At 36.4% G+C, this 12,439-nt stretch overlaps 1 protein-coding gene across 1 annotated transcript in view; it reads left to right on the forward strand.

Moving 5' to 3' along the window:
- The window catches only part of LOC148942759 (cuticlin-1-like), a 166,740-nt gene that overhangs the window by 51,391 nt on the left and 102,910 nt on the right, over nt 1–12,439 (forward strand). The window contains exon 2 of the mRNA XM_089102592.1: nt 4,131–4,172. Within this exon, the coding sequence (XP_088958718.1) occupies nt 4,152–4,172 (21 nt within the window). The 5' untranslated portion in view covers nt 4,131–4,151. The remainder of the gene's footprint in view (nt 1–4,130; nt 4,173–12,439) is intronic.

Genomic DNA, 12,439 nt, shown 5'->3' on the forward strand with positions numbered 1-12,439 from the left:
CGGAGGCAGGCATTATGAGTAACGCTCTAGGGGAATATATGGTTGTTATGGAAGGCATGCTCGTATAATCTTCGGGGAGGGCTCATTTGATTGGAAATTGAAAGTTCTAGTTCACTTTTTAAGAGTCAAAAGCGATCGGAGGATACCTAGCCCCCCCTCCTCCACGCCCTAAATGCATCATATAAAAATTTTGAGATATAAATTTTGTTAAAAATAGTTCGAAGTTCTGATAATAAAAAATTCAGGTGTCAACACAGCCCCCCAGGGCCCGGAGGTAAGCGTTGTAAATTATGCCCCGGGGGCATATATAGTTGTTGTGGACGGGATGCTCGTATAAACTTCATAGAGGGCTCATTTGATTGGAAATTGAAAGTTGTAATTCACTTTTTAAGAGTCAAAACTGACCGAAGGTCAGCTAGTCTCAACCCACACTCCAATTATTTTTTCCCAGAGGCACTTCATATAGAAGGGGTCGTCGTATAAACTTCAAAGGGGGCTCATTCGATTGGAAATAGAGAGTTCTAGTGCCCTTTATAAGTGCCAAATGTGATCGGAGGGAAACTGCCCCCCCCCCCAATTTGAGGTAGCCATTTTGTTAAAAATAGTTCAAAGATCGTATAACGAAAACTCCTTTACGTGTGGTCATTTCGTTAAAAATAGTTCAAAGGTAAGATAAGAAAAACTCCTGTGTCGACACAGCCCCCCCCCCCCAGGGCCGGGGAAGGCGTTTTAGGTATTGCTCTGGGGGCATATATGATTCTTATGGAAGGTATGCTCGTATAAACTTCAGAGAGGGTTCATTTGAATGGAAATTAAACGTTGTAGTTCACTTTCTCAGAGTGAAAAAAGATCGGAGGGCAACTAACCCTTCCCACCCTCCACAACTTTGGGTGTATCGGATGGACAAACCCATCTGATAAAAATTTCATTTTGTTATAAAAAGTTCAACCATCAGATATTAAAACTCACTCAGGGGATATATATGGTTCTTATAGAAGGGATACTCATATAAACTTCAGAGAGGGCTCATTTGATTGAAAATAGAAAGTTCTAGTTCACTTTTAAAGAGTCAAAACAGACCGAAGCTTAATCTAGTCCCCCCACGCCCCTCTTCCCCAAACCCATCCGATAAAAATTTTGAGTTTTCTAATTTTGTGAAAAAATAGTTCAAACATCAGATAATAAAAAGTCCGAGGTTGACACAAACCCATTTTTTTCCTTTGATATTGTTACTTTGATATCAGTTTTGACACTTTGATGAATATTTGATTTTTTTTTAAAGTTTGATTTTGAAATAAAGAACTTTTTAAAAACGTGAAATTTTTTGCAATCAAAAACGAACAAAGATTAATTTTAAAAAAAAATTTCGAAAAATAAGTTTTTCAAAGAAAAGTAAAGGCCATTTTAAAATTAAGCTCAGCATATATAAATACATTTAAAATTCAAACTCAAAAGGACCAGAAATTACTATTAAAGAATAAATGAAACCCAAAACGATCAGAAATTAAATGAACAATCATAGCAAAAACATACAACAAGTAATAATATAATGAATAAATAAATCTTAAAGCGAGTAATGCTTAGATTGAATATGAAAATCAAGCTTAAAACGAAAAAAAATATTTTTCTATTGAAGTATAAATTAAACTTAAAACAAACAGAAATTAAATAAACAATCAATGCAAACAAACATAAGTTAGATATTAATGTAAATGAATAAATAAATCTTAAAACGAGTGAAACTTAAATTGAATGTGCAAATCAAGCTTGAAACGAACAAAAATCACTACAAACAAGAGTTTAGGTATTGCCTCCTTCTCTCACTGTAAAAGTCTAAAACCTACTGCGTCATTGGTGCTTTACTGAAAACCACATGTGTCTTGAACAGTCTTGGAAAGTATAAACACCATCAAATTGAACATTTGATATATAATGATATTAATTGTTGAATGATCCATCCGTTCAAGATTTTATTTCAGTCTAATTTATTTTTATTTTCAATTTCCACTAACCGTCAGAACGTCGACAGTCATAACATCGACGCGCCATAACACCTAAAATTTTTTCATAACATCTAAAATTTTAGAACTTTAGTTTTTCGGGGTTTAGGGGGAAAGGTACCTAGGTTAGGCTAGGTTACGTATTTAATATATGCTATGCTTTACCCCCACCCCCCTGATGTGCAAATATATAGCCCAAATTGTTCAACCATCAGATATTACCATCCATCCATCCATCCGAAATTAAACAAATCCAACAGAATTTAATCCAACAGAAATTAAATAAACAATCAATGCAAACAAACATACAATAGATATTAATGTAAATTAATAAATAAATCATAAAACGAATGAAACTTAAAATTTAATATGCAAATCAAGCTTGAAACGAACAAAAGTCACCACAAACAAGAGTTTGGGTATGACCTCCTTCTCTCACTGTAAAAGTCTAAAACCTACTGCGCCATTGGCGCTTTACTGAAAACCAACTATACGACAAATATTTTCTTTTGTGCTTAATATTGAAAACCAAAATTACAATTATAGTAAAATTTTAAACTGCTGAGCTTTCAGAAGTTAATATTATTATACATCAACTATTCAGTTTAATTCATAAGCTCTTTTTAAAGTTGTTAAAAACTAATATAGTTTCCCTACAAACAAGTGATTGGATAATGCCTCCTTTCCTAACTGTAAATAAAAACCAAAAGCCTACTGCGTCATTTGCGCTTAACTAAAAACGGTTTATATCACGAATATTTTCTTTTCCAGTTCTTACAGCATTGAAAATAAAAATACAATTACAGTGAAATAAATTCTTGAACTGATGGATCTTTCAAAAATTAATTTAATTATTCATCAAATATTCAATTTGATTTTGTTTATACTTTCCAAGATTGTTCAAGACGCATATAGTTTTCAGTAAAGCGCCAATGACGCAGTAGGTTTTAGACTTTTACAGTGAGAGAAGGAGGTCATGCCCAAACTCTTTGTGGTGATTTTTGTTCGTTTCAAGCTTGATTTGCGTATTCAATTTAAGTTTCACTCGTTTTAAGATTTATTTATTAATTTACACTAATATGTATTGTAAGTGTTTTTGCATGGATTGTTTATTTAATTTCTGTTCGTTTCAAGTTTCATTTATATTTAAATAGGAAAATATTTTTTTTCGTTTTAAGCTTGATTTTCATATTCAATCTAAGCACTACTCGCTTTAAAAGCTATTTACTCATTTATATTATTGCTTGTTGTATGGTTTTTGCTACGATTGCTTGATTAATTTCTGTTCGTTTTGGGTTTCATTTATTCTTTAATAGTAATTTCTGGTCCTTTTGAGTTTGAATTTTAAAAGGTATTTGCATCTGCTAAGCTTAAGTTTAAAATGACCTTTACTTTTCTTTGAAAAACTTATTTTTCGGAATTTTTTTTTAAAATTAATTTCTATAAAAGAAACTATGGTCGTGAACAGGTGATTGGAGGAATAAAAGCTAGGCTCTGGAGCCCTAGCCTTTTTCAGCATCCTACCCCAAAGTTTGCATGTATAGATACGGTGTATCACATTTGACTCATGTTCAATCAGGGACTATATATGGGGGTCCGAAAAAACATGTATCGAAAAACTTCCCCCGTGGGCAATTCCCCACGAAAAATTCTTCCCCTCGAAAAATCCCCCACCTGTGGACAATTCCCCTTGAAATCTACTCCAGCGGAAAGTCGCTCCTCGAAAAATTCTCCCTACGTGGAAAATTGCCTCGCACAGAAAACTCCCTCCAGAATTTTTTAATCAACATCTATTTTTCTCCCCCTGGAAAATTTCCCCCTACGGAAATTAAAAAAATAAAACTCAAATAAAATTTTCAAATTTGGAAAGCCTTATTTTCCACGTGGGGGTATTTTCCGGGGGGTATTTTCCCCCCGCTGAAAATATACAGGTACACTTTAAGCAATTGGTTACTTCATAGACTGAAGGAAGGAAGTTTGTACTTTGAGATAATCTACCATGGCGTCACTAAATACCTATATCACTCTGATTTCATTGAGTTGATTTAGATTTTGCGGTGATAGACATCCCTTAAGAATGTTAATTTGTGTCGTTAAACTCTGGAGTTTAAATTCTCTTCTCTTTTGCAGGTGCTTGACAGCTCATCGAGTATGATGCCGCTAAAACTGATTGTGAGTCATTTTTATTTATTTTTTTTAATTTTAACTTAATACCTTTATGGTAATATATGATGTTTCCGTGTACGGTGCGTTGAACTTTGTCAAGCTCTCCCGTTACGGTAATGTGTTAATGATCAAATAATACCTTGACGAATGCAGTGCCTTCATTCATTGTACTCTGATTTTGCTTTAAAAACTTAAAACCTTTCATAGGTAAGTCACCATGCGCAGATCCAAAAGCAGAATAATACCTTCTCGGTACAATAACAATTATTTTACATGCCTTAGTTGTCGTTAATGATCAAATAATACCTTGACGAATACAGTGCCTTCATTCATTGTACTCTGATTTTGTTTTTAAAACAAACCTTTCATAGGTAAGCCACCATGCACAGATCCGAAAGCAGAATAATACCTTCTCTGTACAATCAAAACTATTTTGCATGCCTTAGTTGTCGTTAATGATCAAATAATACCTTGACGAATGCAGTGCCTTTATTCATTGTACTCTGATTTTGTTTTAAAAACTTAAACCTTTCATAGGTAAGTCACTATGCGCAGATCCAAAAGCAGAATAATACCTTCTCGGTGCAATAAAAACTATTTTATATGCCTTCGTTGTCGTAAATGATCAAATAATACTTTGACGAATGCAGTGCCTTCATTCATTGTATTCTGATTTTGTTTTTAAAACAAACCTTTCATAGGTAAGCCACCACGCACAGATCCAAAAGCAGAAAAATACCTTCTCGGTACAATCAAAACTATTTTACATGCCTTAGTTGTCGTTAATGATCAAATAATACCTTGACGAATGCAGTGCCTTCATTCATTGTACTCTGATTTTGTTTTAAAAACTTAAACCTTTCATAGGTAAGTCACTATGCGCAGATCCAAAAGCAGAATAATACCTTCTCGGTGCAATAAAAACTATTTTATATGCCTTCGTTGTCGTAAATGATCAAATAATACTTTGACGAATGCAGTGCCTTCATTCATTGTAGTCTGATTTTGTTTTAAAAACTTAAACCTTTTTTAGGTAAGTCACCATGCGCAGATCCAAAAGCAGAATAATACCTTCTTGGTACAATAACAACTATTTTACATGCCTTAGTTGTCGTTAGTGATCAAATAATACTTTGACGAATGCAGTGCCTTCATTCATTGTATTCTGATTTTGTTTTAAAAACTTAAACCTTTCATAGGTAAGTCACTATGCGCAGATCCAAAAGCAGAATAATACCTTCTCGGTGCAATAAAAACTATTTTATATGCCTTCGTTGTCGTAAATGATCAAATAATACTTTGACGAATGCAGTGCCTTCATTCATTGTATTCTGATTTTGTTTTAAAAACTTAAACCTTTCATAGGTAAGTCACTATGCGCAGATCCAAAAGCAGAATAATACCTTCGCGGTGCAATAAAAACTATTTTATGTGCCTTCGTTGTCGTAAATGATCAAATAATACTTTGACGAATGCAGTGCCTTCATTCCTTGTACTCTGATTTTGTTTTAAAAACTTTAAAACCTTTCATAGGTAAGTCACCATGCTCAGATCCAAAAGCAGAATAATACCTTCTCGGTACAATAACAACTATTTTATATGCCTTCGTTGTCGTAAATGATCAAATAATACTTTGACAAATGCAGTGCCTTCATTCATTGTACTCTGATTTTGTTTTAAAACTTTAAAACCTTTCATAGGTAAGTCACCATGCTCAGATGCAAAAGCAGAATAATACCTTCTCGGTACAATAAAAACTATTTAGTACTTGTTAAGAAAGCGGTAAGTGCGCGAGAAGTGAAGTTTCGTTAATACTAATGAAATGAAACAAAATAGGATGAAAGTAAAATAGTTTAGAACCATATTTGGGCTATATATATGCACATTAGGGGGGTAGGGGTGAGTGTAAAGCATAGCATATATTAAATACGTAACCTAACTTAACCTAGCTACCTTTTAGTCCCCCCAAGCTAAAAACAAATAAAGTTTATATATAGTTCCCGGAGTGAGAAACCCTTTGTTTTATCACTATACACTGGAGACTACCCGGTTATTATCCTATCTGATCTTCAATACAATTGTCGCTTACTTACCGCTTTCTTAACAAGTAACAACTATTTTACATGCCTTCGTTGTCGTACCTAAAGGACGTATCTGACATTTTCTCACTTCTGTGGTAATTGCCAAAAACTGTTTGCCAAGCTGTTGCCAAAGGGAGAGTCGGCAGTGCAAGTGTAGATCAAGAGGATCAAATGGTGATTGAACATGAATTACCCTGCTGATACACACTTTAAGAAGAGCTTTGAACAAAAAATGGCTCTCTCAAAATTTTGATTGGATTTATTTGGGTAAATGGTGGGTGTGAGAGGGGGGTTAGTTGCTCTCCAATCACTTTTGACTATCAAAAAGGGCACCAGCCCTTTCAATTTATAATTAAATGAGCCCTTCTTGAAGTTTCTACGACAACGCTTTCTATAAAAACCTTATATGCACTCAGGGCATAACTTACAACCCTTGCCCTGAGGGCTCTGAGGGTGTTATCATCCTCAAAGACCTATTTTCCAGAATTTTCAACTACTTTGAACAAAATAGATATCTCAAAATCTTGATTGCAATCCAATCACTTTCCAATCATTTTCAACCATTGAAAAGGGCACTAGCCCTTGCAATTGCCAATAAAATGAGCCCTTGTTGAAGTTTCTACGACAACCCTTTCTATAGGGACCTTATATGCCCCCAAGGCATAACTTACACCCCTTATCCCGAGGGCTGGGGGGGGGGGGTGTCATCCTTAAGACTTAATTTCCAGAACTTTCAAATACGTTGAACAAAATGTCTATCTCAAGCTTTTGATTGGATGTGTTTGGGGAAATGGGGGGCGTGAGAGGGGGTTTAGTTTCCTTCCAATCACTTTTGATTATTAAAAACGTCACTAGCCCTTTCAATTTCCAATCGAATGAGCCTTGTTTGAGGTTTCTACAACAACACTTTTTATAAAAACCTTAAATGCTCCAGAACATAACTTACAACCCGTGCCCCAAGGGCTGTTGGGGGGTTGTCATCCTCAAAGACAATATTTCTAGAACTTTCAACTACCTTGAAAAAGGCCTATCTGAAAAATTTTAATTGTATGTGTTTGGGAAATGGTGGGCGTGAAAGGGGGTTAGTTGCCCTTCAATCACTTTCTACTATTAAAAGGGTACTAGCCCTTTCAATTTCCAATCGAATGAGCCCTTTTTGAAGTTTCTACGACAATCCTTTATATAAAAACCTTGTATGCCCCCAAGGCATAACTTACAACCCATACCCTGAAGGCTGTGGGCGGGTTGTCATCCCCAAAGAACTAATTTCCAGAACTTTTAACTAAGTTGAACAAAATGGCTATCTCAAAATGTCGATTGGATGAGTTTGGGGAAATGGATGGCGTGAGAGGGGGATTAGTTACCCTCCAATTACTTTCGACTATTAAAAAGGGCACTAGCCCTTTCAATTTCCAATTGGATGAGACTGTTTTGAAGTTTCTATGAGAACGCTATCTATAAAAGCCTTATATGCCCCCAGGGCATAACTTAAAACCCTTGCCCTGAGGAGTGTGGGGGGGGTTTGTCATCCTCAAAGATATAATTTCCAGAACTTTGAACTATGTTGAAGAAAATGGTTATCTCAAAATTTTGATTGGATTTGTTTGGGGAAATGGTGGGCGAGAGAAAGGGGGGGGGGGGTTTAGTTGCTCTCCAATCACTTTCGACTATTTCAATTTCTAATCAAAAGAGTGCCTTTTGAAGTTTCTATGACGACGCTTTCTATAAAAGCCTTATATGTACCCAGGGCATAACCTACAACCCTTGCCCCGAGGGCTCTGAGGGAGTTTTCATCCTCAAAGAACTAATTTCCAGCATTTTCAACTTCGTTGAACAATATGGATATCTCAAAATCTTCATTGCATGTGTTTGGGGAAATGGTGGGCGTGAGAGGGGGTTGGTTGCCCTGCAATCACTTTCAACCATTAAAAAGGGCACTAGCCCTTTCAATTGCCAATCAAATGAGCCCTTTTTGAAGTTTTTACGACAACCCTTTCTATAAAAACCTTATATGCCCTCGAGGCATAACTTACAACCCTTACCCTGAGGTCTCTGGGCGGGTTGTCATCCCCAAAGACCTAATTACAAGAACTTTCAACTACGTTGAAGAAAATGGCTATCTCAAAATTTTGATTGGATATATTTGGGAAAAATGTGGGCGTGAGAGGGGAATTAGTTACCCTCCAATTACTTTCGACTAAGCATGGGCACTGTTTCTGTTTTCTGTTTTTAAAGTATCACTGCCTATTACCCCAGGAATATGAAAAATAAGCAGAGGTTGCACCACTATCTTTCACATTTCAAGAGGCATAAGCATTCTGATACAACTACTAACATCCTTTCAGCAATCCAAGTTGCAATCAGGAAGTTTTCAATGATAGATAAGATGTTCCACATAGTGACTGATTCTGGGAACAATGTCACCGAAGCCTGTGTGATATGAGCCCTTTCCTGAACTTCATGTTTTTAACATTGTCTTCATTCATCTGTTGCACGCGTTCTTGGATTTTTAGCCACTCGAAGCTTAGCCAATGACATCCCTGAAGAAGATTGCTTGGAATCCTTTGATTAAGTCGAAGATGTCGATCCAACTGTTGAAAATGATTCAGACGGTTTTTCTGTTCCTTGTTCTGAAAACTCCGGAAATGAAGATACGCTTGCTGAAGAATGTGAATAAACTGATGCAGTGTCTAAAGAAGAGGGCGGTGAAAGTAATGGAGAAAAAGAGTAGGTATCTGGGAGTCTGTCAAAAGATGAGGTTGCATCACAGGCTATCCGATCCGAAGATACGTTACACTTGCTCAAACATTGATAGTCGAGGTTGTCACTACCCCTTTTCCTTTGGGAATGGACCATGAAAACGTACCTAAATAATCAAAAGCATGCCCACTCGTATTCTTAAAACAAAAGTTTGATAATGAAGCAAGTGTATGGGTTGGAGAAAGTATTTTCTGCCGTAAAGAGAAAGAAATTTTCTAAATAAGTTATCAAAAACTGCAAATGTTTTTATATTGCATCCCTTTGAAAACCTATTAAGAGAAGAGAATGCTTAAAGAAAGTATTGTGTAGCAAAGGGCCTAAGTTTCTTCGAAATTCAGAATTTGAGAAATTTCATTTTACATATTTACCTAAGAATGAATTCGGTGGAGGGCCTAAAACATTATTTTCTAGCGCAAAGCGCCATAAAAATATACAAAATACCCTTAAACCATGAATTTTTTTTTTGATTTGTCTCTCACACAAATTGGCTAGGAAATAATTAATCTTAAACAGATGTTTTAAGCTGCGAGCCAACGAAAATTTTTGACTTGGTATTAAGAAGTGTCATTTTCCCGTGCATTTTTCTTCTTTCATACATTGTTTCCGATGGCTTCCAAACATCAGGATGGGGGAAGGGGAAATCATAGTCTGGAGGAGGAGACTGTCCCCCGCCAAAGCAACTATGGGCTCCGCAAGAATGACTTTGAGCTGACTGCGCAATTTGACGACGAAAATTATTTTATTTTCAAAATGTATCAAATAATTAGTATGCATTTCCGGGAAATTCGAGGAGATTCTGTATAAACATAAAAGCCCATTTTTGGAAAAAAGGAACGGGAAAATGGAATAAAATAACCATAAAAAAGGATGTCGATGTTGTGCATAGACAGTTTTTCGCCCCTTTATTGAAAAGCTGTTCTTTTTAGCGGAAAAATGATGCAATAGTACTGATTATAAACCAAAACTTATCATTTACAATTTTTTTTTCTCCTTTAAGCTTTAGGTGTTCGAAAAACAGCTGTTTTTTAAACGAAAACAGCTGTTTTCTGTTTTTACCAAAAAAACAGAACAGAAACAGGTCTTCTGTTTTGTTGTTGACCTGTTCTGTTTCTGTTCTTTTTCATTCAAGCCCTGTTTTTTTTTCTCCTGTTTCTTCAAAAAAACAGAACAGTGCCCTTGCTCACTTTCGACTATTAAAAAGGGCACTAGCCCTTTCGATTTCCAAGGGAATGAGACCTTTTTGAAGTTTCTACGGGAATGCTACCTATAAAGACCTTATATGCCCCCAGAGCATAACTTATAACCCTTGCCCTGAGGAGTGTGGGGGGTTTGTCTTCCTCAAAGACATAATTTCAAGAACTTTCAACTACGTTGAACAAAAAATGGCTATCTCAAAATTTTTATTGGATTTATTTGGGTAAATGGTGGGTGTGAGAGGGGGGTTAGTTGCTCTCCAATCACTTTTGACTATTAAAAAGGGCACTAGTCCTTTCAATTTATAATCAAATGAGCCCTTTTTGAAGTTTCTACTACAACGCTTTCTATAAAACCTTATATGCACTCAGGGCATAACTTACAACCCTTGCCTGGAGGGATATGAGGGTGTTAAAGACATAATTTCCGGACTTTTCAACTACTTTGAACAAAATAGATAACTCAAAATCTTGATTGCAATCCAATAACTTTCCAATAATTTTCAACCATTAAAAAGGGCACTAGCCCTTTCAATTGCCAATCGAATGAGCCATTGTTGAAGTTTCTACGACAACCCTTTCTATAAAGACCTTATATGCCCCCAAAACATAACTTACAACCCTTATCCCGAGGGCTGTGGGGGGGGGGGGGCGTGTTATCCAGAACTTTCAACTACGTTGAACAAAATGTTGAACAAGATGTATTTGGGAAAAATGTGGGCGTGAGAGGGGAATTAGTTACCCTCCAATTACTTTCGACTATTAAAAAGGGCACTAGCCCTTTCAATTTCCAATTGAATGAGCCCTTTTTGAAGTTTCTGCGAGAACGTTATCTATAAAAAACCTTATATGCCCCCAGGGCATAACTTACAACCCTTGCCCTGAGGGCTCTGGGCGGGGGGGGGGTTACCATCCTCAAAGACCTAATTTCCTGAATTTTCAACTACGTTGAACAAAATGGGTATCTAAAAAGTTTGATTGCATGTGTTTGGAGGAAATGGTGGGCGTGAGAGGGGGGTTAGTTGCCCTCCAATCACTTTCGATCATTAAAGGGCACTAGCCCTTTCAATTGCCAATTGAATGAGTCCTTTTGGAAGATTTTACGACAATGCTTTCTATAAAAACCTTATATACCCCCAGGGCATAACTTAAAACCCTTGCCCTGAGGCCTAGGGGGAGGGGCTGTATTCCGTAAAGACTTAGTTTCTAGAACTTTGAACTACGTTGAACAAAATGTCTATCTCAAACTCTTGATTGGACGCGTTTTGGGAAATGGTCGGCGTGAGTGGGGGGTTAGTTGCGCTCCAATCACTTTCGACTATAAAAAAGGGCCCCAGTCCTTTGAATTTCCAATTGAATAAGCCCTTTTTGAAGTTTCTACGACAACAATTTCTATTAAAACCTTATCTGCACCCCAGGGCATAACTTACAACCCTTGCCCTGATGGCTGTGAGGTGAGTGTCTCAAAGGCATAATTTCCAGATCTTTCAACTACGTTGAACAAAATGGCAATCTCAAAATTTTGATTGGATGTGTTGGGGGAAATGGTGGGCGTGGGAGGGGGGTTAGTTGCCTTCCAATCACTTTCGACTATTAAAAAGACCACAAGCCCTTCCAATTTCCAATCGAATGAGCCCTTTTCGGGGTATAAACAAATAAGTAGAACAACAGGGAATTTTTTTTTATACAAGACAGTGGAACGCAACTTTAAATGAATATTTCGACCCTATATCCAAGGGCCGTCCTCAGCAAAACAGACGAAGAGAATAAAAACATTATAAAAGACACTTAAATTAAAATTCAATCATTAAAACTGTTTAAAAAAAGTTTTAAAACAGCCCTAATATCATTACTTCAATGAAGTTCAACCATGACTGGCACTCAAAACGAAATGGACAGAGAACAATTCATTCAGATGAAATTAAAATATTTAAAGACAAGCTTTTAAAGCTAGTCTCGCCTTCTTGGCAGCCAGCCTAGAAGGTCTATTCGTAATAGGTTGAGTGGAGTTATTTACTGGTTTTTTAATATAATTAGTCAAATCATTTTTAATTAAATTCGTGTATAGGGCATTAAGCGAATATTCCCACAGTAGTTATCTAAGTACCATTTTGCCAACGCCCCTGTACCAAACAGGTTTCTGGTGGGTATAGTCTGGTTTGGTGGGTACAATCTGGTTTGGTGGGTATAATCTGGTTTGGTAGGTATATTCTGGTTTGGTGGGTATAGTCAGGTTTGG

The sequence above is a fragment of the Artemia sp. Qi Xiang Cuo genome, chromosome 16 (genome assembly GCF_049724085.1).
Source record: "Artemia sp. Qi Xiang Cuo chromosome 16, ASM4972408v1, whole genome shotgun sequence".
Lineage (NCBI taxonomy): Eukaryota > Metazoa > Arthropoda > Branchiopoda > Anostraca > Artemiidae > Artemia > Artemia sp. Qi Xiang Cuo.